Source organism: Engraulis encrasicolus, chromosome 6 (genome assembly GCF_034702125.1).
Source record: "Engraulis encrasicolus isolate BLACKSEA-1 chromosome 6, IST_EnEncr_1.0, whole genome shotgun sequence".
Taxonomy (NCBI): domain Eukaryota; kingdom Metazoa; phylum Chordata; class Actinopteri; order Clupeiformes; family Engraulidae; genus Engraulis; species Engraulis encrasicolus.
In genome coordinates this window covers 529,118-546,617 of record NC_085862.1, presented here as the reverse complement: position 1 = coordinate 546,617, position 17,500 = coordinate 529,118, and the positions used below count along the sequence as shown (strand labels likewise).

General features: G+C 42.2%; 1 protein-coding gene across 1 annotated transcript; it reads left to right on the top strand.

Moving 5' to 3' along the window:
- Positions 1-1,033: 1,033 nt before the first annotated feature.
- LOC134450501 (very-long-chain enoyl-CoA reductase-like) lies at positions 1,034-17,474 on the top strand. Its single transcript, XM_063200343.1, has 12 exons — positions 1,034-1,293; positions 3,506-3,557; positions 4,692-4,736; positions 5,040-5,143; positions 5,823-5,938; positions 8,813-8,918; positions 9,520-9,592; positions 10,400-10,443; positions 10,880-10,937; positions 14,319-14,407; positions 14,827-14,872; positions 17,007-17,474. Exons 1-12 carry the CDS (start codon positions 1,138-1,140, stop codon positions 17,132-17,134), a joined length of 1,017 nt encoding a protein of 338 aa, XP_063056413.1. The 5' UTR covers positions 1,034-1,137; the 3' UTR covers positions 17,135-17,474.
- Positions 17,475-17,500: the final 26 nt, after the last annotated feature.

Sequence of the window (17,500 nt, the reverse complement as noted above, 5' to 3'; positions counted from 1 at the left end):
ACACACACACACACTCACACTCACACTCTCTCTCACACACACTCAGTGGGGCTGAAAATAGACACAAAGTCCAAATGCAAAGTGGCTGAAATCAAATAGCATTACAACACCCAGCGGCCGAAGACGATCTAGCAGTGAAACACACACACACACACACACACACACACACACACACACACACACACACACACACATACACACACACCTACACACGCACGCACACACTCTCTCTCTCTCTCTCTCTCTCTCACTCTCTCTCTCTCTCACACACACACACACACACACATAACCGGCGGCCGAAGATGATCTAACTGTGAGCTCATGGGGTGCATACCGAGCAACATACTAGAGCAAACGCCTGAGCCAGTTACTCAAACACCTGAGAGGAGTATCGGAGTGGGGGGGGGGGCAGTTACTCAAACACCTGAGAGGAGTATCGGAGTGGGGGCCAGTGGCAGCTTACTGATTACTGATAACTGATTACTTCTGCCCCCAAAGAAAGCCCCAAGCGGGTGGTGGTGGGGGTGGGGTGGGGGGGGGGGGGGGCACTAGCCAGCCAGCTGAGCGACTCCAGGGCTCTGACACCCTGGGAAGACTCCTCTGGAAGAACCACTGGCCACTGGAGCTCTCTCTCTCACACACACACACACACACACACCGGCCGAGACAATCTAGCAGACACACACACACATACACACATACACACACACACACACACACACACACACACACACACACACACACACACACACACACACACACACACACACACACACACACACACACACACACACACACACACAGCGCACACACACACACACCCAGAGCGGCCGAATACCGGAGTCTCCTTATCTCTGGAGTTCATCATGGACCTTAAGAACCTGTTCATCGTAGCCCAGTTCATCAAGTGTTAGTTGGAGAGTGTGTGTATCTCTGGAGTGTGTGTGTGTGTATCTCTGGAGAGTGTGTGTGTATCTCTGGAGTTCATCTCTGGAGTGTGTGTATCTCTGGAGAGTGTGTGTGTATCTCTGGAGTGTGTGTGTGTATCTCTGGAGTTGATATCGTCATGGACCTTAAGAACCTCTTCACCGTAGCCCAGTTCATCAAGTGTTGATTGGAGAGTGTGTGTGTATCGTCATGGACCTTAAGAACCTGTTCACGGTAGCCCAGTTCATCAAGGCTCGCTGTAAGCACGGCCTGAAGGCGGGCGAGAGGAGAGATAACAGCTATGTTTTCTTTGAGGTGGAGGTGCGGGACGCATGGACCAGGAGACAGCTGTGCTTTCTGGACAAGGTGAGAGAGAGTGTGTGTGTGTGTGTGTGTGTGTGTGTGTGTGTGTGTGTGTGTGTGTGTGTGTGTGTGTGTGTGTGTGTGTGTGTGTGTGTGTGTGTGTGTGTGTGTAAGGTGTGTGTGTGTGTGGTATGTGTGTGTGTGTTTGGGGGGGGGGGGGGTTCTACCTGGACCAGGAGACAGCTGTGCTTTCTGGACAAGGTGAGAAAACAATGGCCGAACACACACACACACACACACACACACACACACACACACACACACACACACACACACACACGCACCGCACGCATGCACACAGTGGTGTAGTCTACTTTTCTGTGGTGGGTATACTGTATATTTGAGCATTTTTTGAAGTGGGTATACTGTATATATTTGTGCTATTCAAAAGAATGGATCAATCAATTTTAAGTGGGTATACTGAAATCCCTGAAATTTAGAAGTGGGTATACTCCGTATACCCGCGTTCTACGTAGACTACAGCACTGCATGCACATGCACATGCACATGCACATACACATACACACACACTCTCTCTCACTCTCTCTCTCTCTCTCTCTCTCTCTCTCTCTCTGTCTCACTCACTCACTCACTCACTCACCCACTCACACTCACTCACTCAGTCAGTCAGTCACTCACTCACACACACTCAATCACTCACGCTCACACACACACACACACACACACACACACACGCACACGCACATACACACACACACACAGACACATGCACACACACACACAGATATTGCTTGCTTGTTTTGCAACCAGGCTTCTTTGAAAAGGAAAACAAAATCCAGTTTTATTTTAGCCACTGCTCATGTCTTTAGCACGACATCTATGTTGGCCATAAAAGTGACACGTTATCACTTAAGAGGCTGCTGTCCTTATGTTACAACTAGAGAGTTAAAGGGACACTGTGTGAGATTTTTAGTTGTTTATTTCCAGAATTCATGCTGCCCATTCACTAATTTTACCTTTTTCATGACTACTTACCACCAGCATCAAATTACAAGTATTCATTATGACTGGAAAAATTGCACTTTTCTTACATGAAAAGGGGGATCTTCTCCATGGTCCGCCATTTTGAATTTCCAAAAATAGCCATTTTTAGCTGCAAAAATGACTCTACTTGGAACATACTAGTAAAAATGTGTTTAGTACTCAGTAAACTTTCATGTAAAGATCAAATTTGGCAGTTGGCAGCCCAGTTTCAATGAGCAGCATAGTTGCAGTACCCTTTTCGACCATTTCCTGCACAGTGTCCCTTTAATGTATTATGTAGTCACAACTTGCGACATCTGCAAATGCTTTATACAGTATATCAAGAATGTTAAAAGTGAAAAAAGTTTAAAATAAAATGAGTACTAACCTAAAAGTAATTGCTAAAAGTAAATGGATCGGTAACACTTTATGATAATGTCTACAAGACTTAAATAATTTACTAATGATGAACGAAACATTAACAAATGTTTTTATCAGTAACTAATTTTATTAATGCTTTATAAAATATCTACAAATAATATATACAAGATTTTACATACCTTATAACAGTGTTTGATAAATATAAGATATTAATATAACATTTCCTAGTCATTTACAAACATTTGTTAACATAACCTAGTCATTTACACACATTTGTTAATGCTTTGTTCATCAATAGTTAATTATTTATTAAGTCTTTATAATTCTTTTTTGCATCCATTATTATAAAGTGTTACCATGCCTATAAAAAGCTTAAGACAAAGGCCTCTTTAAAAACTCATCCTGTGAATAAATGAGCATAGATTAAGCCTATGAGCATTTTAGAGTAAGATTTTGGTGTGAAATAAATAATAAAATAATAATAATAATAATCTAATTGAAAATTGTATTCAGTTTCTGCAGTGTGTGAACATGGAGAGTTTACAGCTATGCTCTTGCAACAATACTGTAGGGTGGGGAGGAGGGGATTGGTGTGTGTGTGTGTGTACCTGTGTGTATGCGTGTGTGTGTGCGTGTGTGTGTGCGCTCATGCCTGTTAGTTTGTGTGTGTGCGTGCGGGCGTGCACGCACGCATGTGTGTGCGTGCGTGCGTGTGTGTGCGTGCATGCGTGTGTGCATGTGTGAGTGAGTGAGTGTGTGTGTGCCTGTGTGTGCGTGCGGGCGTACGTGTGTGAGTGTGTGTGAGTGTGTGTGTGTGTGTCATGAATGGCATTCATTATTTCCCTGCTAGGTGGATCCGTCTGCAACTGTTGCTGAACTCAAAAGTCTCATTCACAAACACAGTAAGTACCTCTGATATACACACACACACACACACACACACACGCACGCACACATTACTTCTTTATTTGTGCCCACAATTCAAAATTGAGTTTCCATAGACACAAATTTATCAGTTGTAAAGATACTCAGGCATGAACTAGATAAGTGGCACCACTTATTTTTTTACATTTACTTTTTTTTTTTTTTTTTTTTTTTTACATCAATTTAGGTTGACTAGATGTTTTTACTTGAAACTAGAAAAATAAGCTTGCTATGCTTTCTTTTTTTGCAGTGATTATTTCCTGATATTCTAGAAGTAAATCTAGATAATCTTATAAAGTCTATTTTTTATTATTTTCCACTGATTTCTTTTTCATCTGTTTTATTAGCCTACAAATAGCATTCATTAAAACATTGCGGAATGCTTATATGATATTAGTCTTCTTGGTAAAATGTTTTTGTTTCTTATTTTGTAATGTCTGTCCTATGTTTGTATTTTTGTGTGTTATATCGGGCCTCACTGTATATCATTCCTCAACAGTGTTGCCAGATTGGGCGGGCTACTTGGGATGAGCGTCTGAGGGTAAAAAACAGGAAAAATTGGTCATTTGGCTTTTTTTTTCAGACGTTTTGAGCCCATAGAAGTCAATGTAATTTGTTGAATTTGGGCGGAATTTTAGTTGTTTATTTCCAGAATTCATGCTGCCCATTCACTAATGTTACCTTTTTCATGAATACTTACCACCAGCATCAAATTGTTAGTATTCATTATGACTGGGAAAATTGCACTTTTCATACATGAAAAGGGGGATCTTCTCCATGGTCCGCCATTTTGAATTTCCAAAAATAGCCATTTTTAGCTGCAAAAATGACTGTACTTGGACCATACTAGAAAATATGTGTTTATTACTTAGTAAACTTTCATGTAAATATCAAATTTGGCTGTAGGCAGCCCACTTTCAATGAGCAGCAGTTGCAGTACCTGCAGTGTCCCTTTAAAGCATTTTGGCGATTAATTTAGAGAACATTTTGGGCGGGATTTGATCAGACACATGTGGTAACACTGTTCCTCAAATCTATTGTTATTGGCTATGAGGGGGAAACAGTAACTTAATTAATTTATATTTAAGAGAAAAGTCATTTGTGTGTTGCAGATCCCAAGCTTTACCCGTCCAGACAAGCGCTGAAGCTACGCAGAGGTACTGTTGTTAGAATATTGTCATCGTTATTTTATTGTTTATACACAAAGAGTAGTACATACAGTGACGTTGGTGATTGTCGTTCCAAACTGCGCAGCATGGGGGCAGTAGAGTTCACTACACGTTCACTGTATGTTCTACTTTCACAGCATCTCTGTGCATGATGTGACTAATGCATCCTTGCATGCCTATACATCCTCATGTCCTCCTGGTGTGCATGATGTGACTAATGCATCCTTGCATGCCTATACATCCTCATGTCCTCCTGGTGTGTAATTCCTGATGTATGTTTTGTGATGTCAGATGGGCGCCCCCTGGGGGACTATGAGGTGCTGGAGGACCTTCCAGTGGGGACCACTGCCAAACTGTACCTGCAGGACATGGGACCCCAGCTGGGGTGGGCTATGGTGAGAAAACTTGCCCCTGGCAATCAATCAATCAATCAATCAATCAATCAATCAATCAATCAATCAATCAATCAATCAATCAATCAATCAATCAATCAGCTAAACAATACATCTATCTATCTATCTATCTATCTATCTATCTATCTATCTATCTATCTATCTATCTATCTATCTATCTATCTATCTATCTATCTATCTATCTATCTACTAACCAATCAATCAAACAGTCAATCAACTAATCAATCAATCAATCAATTAAATCTATCTATCTATCTATCTATCTATCTATCTATCTATCTATCTATCTATCTATCTATCTATCTATCTATCTATCTATCTATCTATCTATCTATCTATCTATCTATCTACCTACCAATCAATCAATCAATCAATCAATCAATCAATCAATCAATCAATCTATCTATCTATCTATCTATCTATCTATCTATCTATCTATCTATCTATCTATCTATCTATCTATCTATCTATCTATCTATCTATCTATCTATCTATCTATCTATCAGTCAATCAACTAATTAACCAATCAATCAACCAATCAATCAATCAATCAATCAATCAACCAATCAATCAATCAATCAATCAATCAATCAATCAACTAAGCAATCAATCAATCAATCCATCAGTCCCTCATGTGTTCTTCCTCTCCTCCTCATCTCAGGTGTTTCTGGCTCAGAGCGTTGGCCCTCTCTTCATCTACCTCCTCTTCCTCTACCGCCTTCCCTTCATCTACGGAGACGAGTACGGATACACCCTCAGCCAATACAGAGTAGTCAAGTAGGTATTATGGATATGGATACACACCCTCAGCCAATACAGAGTAGTCAAGTATGTATTATGGATATGGATACACACCCTCAGCCAATACAGAGTAGTCAAGTATGTATTATGGATACACCCTCAGCCAATACAGAGTAGTCAAGTATGTATAATGGATATACACCCTCAGCCAATGCAGAGTAGTCAAGTAGGTGTTATGGATACACAATCAGCCAATACAGTAGGTATTACCAGTATACTATGGATACACAATCAGCCAATACAGTAGGTGTTATAAATATGGATACACCCTCAGCCAATACAGAGTAGTCAAGTACGTAGGTATTATCAATATGGATACACACCCTCAGTGGTCAAGTAGGTATAATCAGTATACTACACCCTCAGCCAATACAGTAGGTATTATTAGTATACTATGGATACACAATCAGCCAATACAGTAGGTGTTATAAATATGGATACACCCTCAACCAATACAGAGTGGTCAAGTAGGTTCCAGCTAAGACATCTGACTTCATTAGAAATTGCCAAGTGCTCCATTGAACTCCACTTGGAGCTGTATCCTACGTATACACAAAGTGTCAGTTTACGGAGAACACTCTCAATTGTCAAAATCTTTTCCATAAATCCAGACATTGTTTCCATGCTCATGTACAGTATAAATGTAAATAAAATAACATGCATGCGCGCACACACACATGCTCCTGTACAGTATAAATGTATGGGAGTTTGGGTCTTGTTTTGCCTTGGATATTGTTGGTAGTTGTTGACTATTTCATCATTTCAAATCTGTGTTGTTCTTGCAGGTTGGCGGGTGTATGCTACACCTGTGTTGATTTGCAGGTTAACATGATAATTTGTAATGTGTGTTGTTTGCAGGTTGGCGGGTGTTAAATGATAGTTGTGTTGTTTTGCAGGTTAACATGATCATTTGTCACGTGTTGTTTTGCAGGTTGGCGTGTGTTTAAAGATTGGTTTTGGTTTGGTTTGGTTTATTTATGGATATAGGAAGACAAAAAGGTATCCAAGGGATAACATGTAAAAGTGTAAACACTTATTTCCAACATGGTCCCTGATGGAAGAGGACAAGACATAACAAAAACATGTAACAGATATCACATACACATATGCCATCACATTCCTACGTCACCTAGTTCTCCACTTTATTCCACAAAAATACTCTAACTCTTTGTTTAAAACACCTTTTTGTTTCTGCCATTTTAATATTTAGTGGAAGGCTATTCCATAGCATAATCCCTGTATAAAAGAAAGAGCTGCGAGCTGTGCTTTTTGATGCTGGTACCTTACAGGAGCGAACACTTGCTCTTGTTCCATGGGCATGTTGAGTATGCACCATTACAATCTGGGATCCCAAGTACTTAGGGGCTATCCCATTAATAATGTTAAACATGTGATTCAGTTTTAGCTGTTCAACCCTTAATTTCACAGGCAGATAGTCCACTATCTTAAAATCATTTGAAGTAACATGATACCTAGATGGTTTACCTAATATAAAACGGATCATGTTGTTCTGCATAACCTGCATTTTATTTTTTATTTTCACTGTCAGGCCACTGTACCATGCTGAACAGGCATAGTCAAAATGGCACTGCACAAGCGCTGACACAAGAAGTTTTTTAACTTTAAAATCTAATTGCCTTGTGTTACGGTACAAAAATTTCAATTTAGAAGCACTTTTATACAATAGCTTCTCTGCAATTGAATGACCAGTCAAAGTCTGATCCAGTGTTAAACCTAAATATGTAACTGTTGATTTTGTTTGTAAGATAGTTGTGTTGTTTTGCAGGTTAACATGATCATTTGTCATCTGTGTTTTTTGCAGGTTGTGGGTGTTTAATGATAGTTGTGTTGTTCTGCAGATTAACATGATAATTTGTCATCTGTGTTATTGCGCAGTTGTTGGCAGGTGTTTAATGATATATGTTTTGTTGTGTTGTGTTGTTTTGCAGGTTGGCGGGTGTTTAATGATAGTTGTGTTGTTTTGCAGGTTGGCGGGTGTTTAATGATAGTTGTGTTGTTGTGCAGGTTGGCGGGTGTATGCCACATGATAATTTCTCATGTGTTGTTTTGCAGGTTGGCGGGTGTTTAATGATATCTGTGTTGTTGTGTTGTTGTGCAGTTGTTGGCAGGTGTTTAATGATATCTGTGTTGTTGTGTTGTGTTGTTGTGCAGGTTGGCGGGTGTTTAATGATATCTGTGTTGTTGTGTTGTGTTGTTGTGCAGTTGTTGGCGGGTGTTTAATGATATCTGTGTTGTTGTGTTGTGTTGTTGTGCAGTTGTTGGCGGGTGTTTAATGATATCTGTGTTGTTGTGTAGATTAACATGATAATTTGTCATCTGTGTTGTTGTGCAGTTGTTGGCAGGTGTTTAATGATATATGTTTTGTTGTGTTGTGTTGTTTTGCAGGTTGGCTGGTGTTTAATGATAGTTGTGTTGTTGTGTTGTGTTGTTGTGCAGTTGTTGGCGGGTGTTTAATGATATCTGTGTTGTTGTGTTGTGTTGTTGTGCAGTTGTTGGCGGGTGTTTAATGATATCTGTGTTGTTGTGTAGATTAACATGATAATTTGTCATCTGTGTTGTTGTGCAGTTGTTGGCGGGTGTTTAATGATATCTGTGTTGTTGTGTTGTGTTGTTGTGCAGGTTGGTGGGTGTATGCCACATGATAATTTCTCATGTGTGTTTTGCAGGTTGGTGGGTGTATGCCACATGATAATTTCTCATTAATTAATGATATCTGATAAATTAATGATATCTGTGTGTTGTTTTGCAGGTTGGCAGGTGTATGCCACATGATAATTTCTCATTAATTAATGATATCTGATAAATTAATGATATCTGTGTGTTTTGCAGGTTGGCGGGTGTTTGCCACACCTTCCACTACACCAAGAAGCTGCTGGAGACCGTCTTCCTCTACCACTTCTCCCACACCACCCTGTCCCTGCGAAGCATAGCTCTGGTATGTGTTAGTGTGTGTGTGTGTGTGTGTGTGTGTGTGTGTGTGCATAGCTCTGGTGTGTGACACCGGACAAATAGACCAGCTGCGATGCGATGGAAGCGACAGAGAATCGCTTCTGTGCAGCAAGAGCGATACGAGCGATTGAAGCGACTAGCGTATGTCCAGGCAAAGCATTCAAACATTTGTTGACATGTGGAAATTAGCAGTGATGTCAACATTGTTTACCAGTAGAACACAAGACGATGGTGATGATGATGATGATGATGATGATGATGATGATGATGATGAAGCCTTCATAGATTAGTAAAGACCTCAGCTGATAGCCTACGTATGGGAACCAAGGATTAACTCAGTGTATTATAGCAGTGTGGTAACTAGCAGTGTATTATAGCAGTGTATTATAGCAGTGTATTAACTAGCAGTGTGTTACCTCAGTGTGTTAACTAGTAGCGTGTTATAGCAGTGTATTATAGCAGTGTATTAACTAGCAGTGTGTTATAGCAGTGTGTTAACTAGCAGTGTATTATAGCAGTGTGTTAACTAGCAGTGTATTATAGCAGTGTGGTACCTCAGTGTGTTAAGTGTGTTTTGTCTTCTGCAGAACTGTTTCTATTACTGTGGCCTGACGGCATGGCAAGCTTATTACATCAACCACCCGCTCTACACAACACCATGTGAGTTAGCATTTAGCATACAGTAGCCTACATAACACTACACTACAGTACAGTTTAGCATACAGTTAGCATTTAGCATACAGTAGCCTACATAACACTACACTACAGTACAGTTTAGCATACAGTTAGCATTTAGCATACAGTAGGCTACACAACACTACACTATAGTCAAGCCTACTACATCAACCACCCGCTCTACACAACACCATGTGAGTTAGCATTTAGCATTTAGCATACAGTAGCCTACATAACACTACACTACAGACAAGCCTATTACATCAACCACCCGCTCTACACAACACCATGTGAGTTAGCATTTAGCACACAGTAGCCTACATAACACTACACTACAGTCAAGCCTACTACATCATAACACTACACTACAGGCAAGCCTACTACATCATAACACTACACTACAGGCAAGCCCACTACACCAACCACCCGCTCTACACAACACCATGTGAGTGAACATTCATGATGTGCATCTTTACTGCAGTGTGTAATCATGTGTATTAGGTATTTATTTAAGTACATTTCAAGTTTTGTATTTCTGGATTGATGTTAGCTGTCAGACACCTTAATTTCCCTTGGGATTAATAAAAGCACTCTACTGTACTCTATCTACTCTACTTTACTCTACTCTACCATTTGGCATACAGTAAATAACGCTCTTAGACGTATTAATGAACAAATATCAAGCCCATGTTTTCATTTGAGACAGTAATTTTATTACCATTAATATTTATTCATCATTATCCTTAATTATATATTTAATTTATTGTGTGACTTCGATGTTTCCTCCCACAGCGTACGGACAGCTGCAGTGGATCTGTGCCCTGGCTGTCTTTATGGTAAGATGTAGTATACTGTCTTTATGGTAAGATGTAGTATACTGTATGTGTATATCTGTCTTTATGGTAAGATGTAGTACATGTAAATATCTGTGTTTATGGTAATATTTAATGTGTGTATATATCTGTGGTAAGATGCCATGTAGTGTTATATATAGATGTGTTTGGTAATATGCCACACCTGATAATCTCAATCTCATCCATATCCCTATTCATGCCGCAGGCTGATTAAAAATATAATAATGCTTATTAGTAGAGATACTCCAGATCCTGATTTTTAGGATCCTGCCGGATACCGGATCCACTGCTTAAGATCCTGCCGGATCCGGATAGTCTGAAAAACCCTATTATCCTGCCGGATCCGGAACCGGATCTTGGATCCTGTACATCTCTACTTATTAGACTGCACTTGTTATGTTTTGTTTTGCTCTGCTAGATATGTGAGATCGGCAGCTTCTCCACACATCTGGTGTTGAACAGCATCAAGTGTAAAGGTGATTAATACTCAATACACATGAATATGCCATTACATACACATCCACACAAGCATCAAGTGTAAAGGTGATTAACACTCAATACACATGAATATGCCATTACATACACATCCACACAAGCATCAAGTGTAAAGGTGATTAACACTCAATACACATGAATATGCCATTACATACACATCCACACAAGCATCAAGTGTAAAGGTGATTAACACTCAATACACATGAATATGCCATTACATACACATCCACACAAGCATCAAGTGTAAAGGTGATTAACACTCAATACACATGAATATGCCATTACATACACATCCACACAAGCATCAAGTGTAAAGGTGATTAACACTCAATACACATTAATATGGCATTACATACACATCCACACAACAAGCAGCACACACATCATTGACAGATTATTATGCCATTAAATACACACCCACACACCCACACAACAAGCACCACATAATATACTTACATTATTAATAGATTACAGTATTTCTCAATCGGTTTTGTATATTTCTCAAATCTCTCTCGCAATTTGCAAAACATAATATTCATTCTCAAAACATCTTTAACAAATGGCAAAACATGGTGGATAACCTGCGAAACCGAGTCTCTTGCTCAAAACCCTTATTTGTCTTTCAAAAATCAAGTTTTTGTGTCAATGAACGTATCAGCGCCAGCAGAATGGTTAGTCATTGTGTCATAGTGTATGGACAAGCTAGTCAAATCAATTTCTCATGTTGTCAATTGAATAGTACACTCTTGAGGATCTTTTCTGAAGCGAAATGTTGTTTAGATTGGATGGGAAATGTTGTAAATTCAGTTTTATATTATATTGATCAGATAAGATTGAGATAGTTTCATGCATTCTGTGACAAAGCTTTTTGAGTGATATGACAAAAGCAATTGATAATGTACGAAATCACTGAGAATTGTACACAGCCATGGCATGATGGACGAGAGCATTTGCTATATGCCGAAAACAATGAGAAACTGATTTGACCATGTGCACAGGTAACACCAGGAAGTCACAATTGAACAAAGACTTTTGAGAATCATTATTCTGTTGTGAGAAATGTGCAAAACCAATTGAGAAAAACTGTAATAGACCCATATGAACACGACTAAGTGTAAAGGTGATTAACTCATTGGCTGCCTTCGACGTCGCTATGACGTCATTTCGAATAGTGACGCCCCCTGCCTTCGACGTCGTTCGCCGATAATTGCGTTTTTTTACAGCCAGGCCTCGAGGACGGTCTGACCTATCTTCTGTATAAATTTCAAGCCTCTAGGCATTTTCTAACTGTTCCTGTAGGTGGCAGAAGTGTCCTTAGGAACAGTCAAGGAAGGGCTTTAGTTCAATACAAGAGGACATGTCAAGACAAAAACACCCCTTTTTTATTATTATAATATAATCTCAAAAGTAGCATAGCAAAATCATTTTTGAAAGTAAAGCACCTGTGACAGTAGTCTACTTTCTTGCCCTCTGATTATAACACAGGTAGGCTACTGATTTTAGTGTCAGAGCCTGACCAAAAAAACCCTTCCTCTCATGACCAAAATACAACCCCCTGTTGCTATCTAGCTAGAAGGCATTGTACCTAGCTTTCCAAAAATACACCATAAGATGATCTGTGTGGCAACCTTTCATTTTGGATAATGTGATCAGTCTACACAACATCAGGATGATGCTTATAAAATATCATCTAACAGGAGAATGCACGGGACTAGTGGTGATGTGTCACCTCAGTTGGGAAATGTTTGGCTATAAAGTTTGCTACGCTAGCTAGCTAGCACGAAATCGCTAACAACTTACAACTAAGCCTAAATAAAGGATCCTTGGTAAGTCAACTATTTTTACTCATTGTACAGTTATATTTATGGATCTGGGGGTCGTTTCTCGACAGTGCCTTTGCTAACGACTTTAGCCATTTTGTTCGTTCTTAAGACCAACGTTGTAACCAAGGTCTTGAGTTGGTCTTAAGTTGTTCTTAAGTTGTTCTTAAGTTATTCTTAAGTTGTTCTTGCGTCTAAAGACCAACTAAAGACCAACTTAAGACCAACTTAAGACCAACTCAAGAGCAACTTACGACCAACTCAAGACCGACTTAAGACGGTTAGCAAAGGCAAGAATCGAGAAACGGACTCCTGTATAGTATGATCAGCTTACTGTATCATCAAACAAGACAGGGGGTGTTGCAGATTCTTGGAACAGAGTAGACTTTGTGTCTGGTCAGATGCTTTCAGCTCACATGAGAAAGCATTGCACTTAGCCTCAGACCAGCTAGCCTTCACCACTCCAATCGGCTTGTGAAATGTTGGATATGTGATCAGTACTTCATCAAAAGAAAATTCATTGAACAATATATGACAAGATCACTATAGCAGAACCATGATGACAGTACTCATCAATCTGCAAATTGTCCGCTCTGCCAAAGAAGCTGCAGTAAGCTACGCTAAGCGGAGCTGCCTGCCTACCTGCCTCCCTCTCCCACAAGACACAACACGGTACTATGAGGAAATAAACCAGCTGTGATTCTTTCTCCAACGAGGGGAGAGAGAGAGCACAATCAGAGGGAGAGGGAGAGGGAGGGAGTTCCCGGAGTTAGGGGCACCTGCTGTCATGATCCATTCTGCGCGCCAGCAACTAAACCAAAACACCCTTGTTTTCGAGTCCACCCCCGTTATATTTCAGTATATTAGGTTGAAAAGGTCATACAAACGATCTTTTGTTCAGGCTACAGATGACAGAAGACTCTGTAATAGCATCTGATAGGTTTGGAGTTGTTAGGACGATGCCATTATGGGCAAAAACGTTTGCAGTTATAGTTCTACTTCAAATGGCGTTTTCTCAGCTTTTTGGCTAGAAAGCAGCATTTTGGCGAATTCCACTTAATTTCAACAGATGATTATGAAAGAACGGAAAGGGGTAGAGAGACACCGTTTTTTTTCTGATGACAGATGAGCGTCTAATCTGTGTTTTGATAGGTATAGTGTTGACATAGACACAGAACTCAATTTTCTGTGAGCCTCCAAAAAACGCCCAAAATGCTGAAAAATCTCTGGCACTCCGATGTACTCTTTTATGAAAATGGCTGGCAGCCAATGAGTTAATATGCCATTAAATACACACTCAGCTCTGAAAAACAATCATATAAAGAGACATTATGGTTACATTATTACCTCCACCAAGGAGGTTATTTGATCGTCTGAGTTTGTTGTGTGTTCTTTTGCTGGTTCGTTCTCGGTGCACCGTGTGTTTCTGTTCACCAGAAGGCGGAGGTGCGCTCTCTGAGCACTTTTCTAGTAAATAGGAGACTCTAGTTAATAATTTAACATGAATGAAATCTCTCATGAGTGTTTATTGTATATTGGCAGAGGCCATGCCAGCTGGGATTCCGTACCCAACAAACAACCCTTTCACCTGGCTCTTCTTCTTCGTCTCCTGCCCGAACTACACGTACGAGGTCAGTATCCATACTACACACATGAGGTCAGTATATAGTGGTGTCAACAATGATCAATTCGGCGATGCAATCCAATGCGGGGCATGGACGATCCAGAATCGATCCGGCAAGTTCCAGAATCGATCCAGCAATTTTTTTAAGTTTCAATTACTTCCATGGATATTTCGGGAGCAAATGAATGTTAAATTTAATAAAAGCACTTCAAAACATTGCAAGACTGATACAGACTGATACAGAAAACAGCCTATAAATATTTGCTCAGTATCTGACTACTTGTATTGCCTCATCATGACTGATTAAACATTTGTTTTGCTTTCAGTAGAAAGAAAACATTTGATTTGATTTGATACATGATTGGAGGTACTATATGTGCAGCCTACCTGTACAACTTATGATTCCTTTTTTTCTTTCTTCTTCAGGTGGGAGCTTGCGTCAGCTTTGCCGTAATGACCCAGTGTTTACCAGGTATGCTCCTAAAATCCGTTTCTGTCACGAGTTAAACCATGCTGTTTTTTCTCCTGACCCGGCCCTGCACTCCAGCCATATGCACAACAGTTTGTGATAATAATAATGTAATAATATTAGTGGGGAACAGAAATGGCGTCCTTAAAACATGTGACCAGCCCAGAACCAATCAAAATAGCGGGATAGCTTGAACGTTCGAACCCATAGTTGTTCACTAGAGGCCAGGTGTGCTGTTCACTAGAGGCCATAACGCTGTTCTCTAGAGGCCATAACGCTGTCCACTAGAGGCCAGGTGTCCTCCAGGTGTACTCATGAACTGCGTGACGTTTTCCATGTGCGTTACGCCCTTTTGTGGGAGAAAACAGCCCATGCAAGTCAATTAATGATGTTTGGGTTTAATAACCGAAAGATACGGACCTGTAGTCTAGCGTTGTTCACGCGCAACATGCCGAAAACGTGTTGTGTTGCCGGCTGTTCAAATAATAGAGCCAAACAGCCGTGGCTGAAGCATGGACATTCTTGTTCATGTTCTTGTTCATTTTCATTTAGACAAGCCGATGTAGCATGTAAGTTGATGAGACATTCGGTTTGTTTTCACCCATGAAGGGGCGTAACGCAAATTTATGAGCAAAGTACCCGGATGGCCGTTAATGCCTTTTAAGCAGAGCTGTAAACCCATTAACCACAAATTTGATCAAATCAGCTCAAAATAACCTAAAGACCAAGATAATGTAGATACAGATAGCTCACAGTGTGTAAACGCATACCGTGTGAGGTGCACCGCAATCAATAGTTTACTTTATGAAAAAAATCAGACAAATAAGGTTATAACAGTGTTTCCTCTGTCTCTACTCCCTTCTTGACCCCTCTCCTTCACCCCACCCCACCCCACCAACACTCTCCTCCCCTCCCTCTCCTCTCCCCACCTCCCTCTCCTCTCCTCTTCTTTCCTCTCTTCTCCTTTCCTCTCCTCCCCTCTCCTCTTCTCCTCTCCTCTCCTCTCCCCACCTCCTCCTCTCCTTTCCCCTCTTTTCTCCTCTCCTCTCTCCACCTTCCTCTCCTCTCCTTTCTTCACCCCCCTCCCCCCTCTGCTCTCCTCTCCTCTCCTCTCCTCTCCTCTCCTCTCCTCTCCTCCTCTCCTCTCCTCTGCTCTCCTCTCCTCTCCTCTCCCCACCTCCCTCTCCTCTCCTCTCTTCACCCTCCTCTCCTCTCCTTTCCCCTCTCCTCTTCTTTCCTCTCTTCTCCTTTCTTCTCCTCCTCCCCTCTCCTCTCTCCTCTCCCCTCTCCTCCTCTCTCCTCCTCTCCTCCTCCCCTCTCCTCTCTCCTCCTTTCCTCTCCTCTCCTCACTCCTCTCCTCTCCTCCTCTCCTCTCCTCTCCTCTACCCACCTCTCTCTCCTCACCCCCTCTCCTTTCCTCTCCTCTCCTGCCCTCTCCTCTCCTCTCTTCTGCTCCTCTCCTCTCCCCTCCCCTCCCCTCCTCTCCTCTCCTCTACCCACCTCCCTCTCCTCACCCCCTCTCCTTTCCTCTCCTCTCCTCTCCTCTCCTGCCCTCTCCTCTCCCCTCCCCTCCTCTCCTCTCTCCTCCCCTCACCCCTCTCCTCTCCTCTCCTCCCCTCTCATCTCCTCTCCTCTCCTCTCTTCTTCGTTCCTTCTCTTTTCTCCTTCCTTTCTCTCTCTCTTCTCCTTTTCCTCTCCTCCTCCTCCCCTCTCACTCCTCATCTCCCCCCTCTCCTCTCCCCTCTCCTCTCCTCCTCTCTCCTCTCCTCTCTCCTCCTCTCCTCTCCTTTCCTCCCTTCTCTTCTCTCCTCCCCTCTCTCCTTTCCCCCCTCCTCTCCTCTCCTCTCCTCCCCTCTCCTCTCTCCTCCCCTCTCCTCTCCCCTCTCCTCCTCTCCTCGCTCCTCCTCCTCGTCCTCCTCCTCTCCTCCCTCTCCTCCGTCTCCATCCACCTCCCCTCTCCTCTCTCCTCTCCTCTCCTCTCCTCTCCCCACCTCCCTCTCCTCCTCTCTCCTCTCCCTCTCATCTCTCCTCTCTCCTTTCCCCTCTTCTCCCCCTCTCCTCCCCTCTCCTCTCTCCCCCTCTCCCCCTCTCCTCTCTCCACCTCCTCCCCTCTCCTCTCTCCTCCTCCTGTACTCAGCTGCGTTGGCCTCCATCTTGGGCTTGGTGCAGATGGTCATCTGGGCGCGTATGAAGCACAGGACCTACGTGCAGCTCTTCCCCGACTACCCCGAGCTGCGCACCGCCATCATCCCCTTACTGCTGTAGCAACATGGCCGCCGCCATCATCCCCTTACTCCTGTAGCAACATGGCCGCCGCCATCATCCCCTTACTCCTGTAGCAACATGGCCGCCGCCATCATCCCCTTACTGCTGTAGCCAACAAACATGGCCGCCGCCATCATCCCCTTACTGCTGTAGCCAACAAACATGGCCGCCGCCATCATCCCCTTACTGCTGTAGCCAACAAACATGGCCGCCGCCATCATCCCCTTACTCCTGTAGCAACATGGCCGCCGCCATCATCCCCTTACTCCTGTAGCCTACAAACATGGCCGCCGCCATCATCCCCTTACTCCTGTAGCCAACAAACATGGCCGCCGCCATCATCCCCCCTTTTCCCCGTACAACAGG

Bases quoted from the DNA above. Each gene is read 5' to 3' on its own strand.
- LOC134450501 (XM_063200343.1), top strand. From the start codon at position 1,138: ATGGACCTTAAGAACCTGTTCACGGTAGCCCAGTTCATCAAGGCTCGC. The intron at 4,737-5,039 runs GTACTGTTGTTA...TTGTGATGTCAG, and splicing joins AGCGCTGAAGCTACGCAGAG to ATGGGCGCCCCCTGGGGGAC. The intron at 14,408-14,826 runs GTCAGTATCCAT...TTTCTTCTTCAG, and splicing joins GCCCGAACTACACGTACGAG to GTGGGAGCTTGCGTCAGCTT.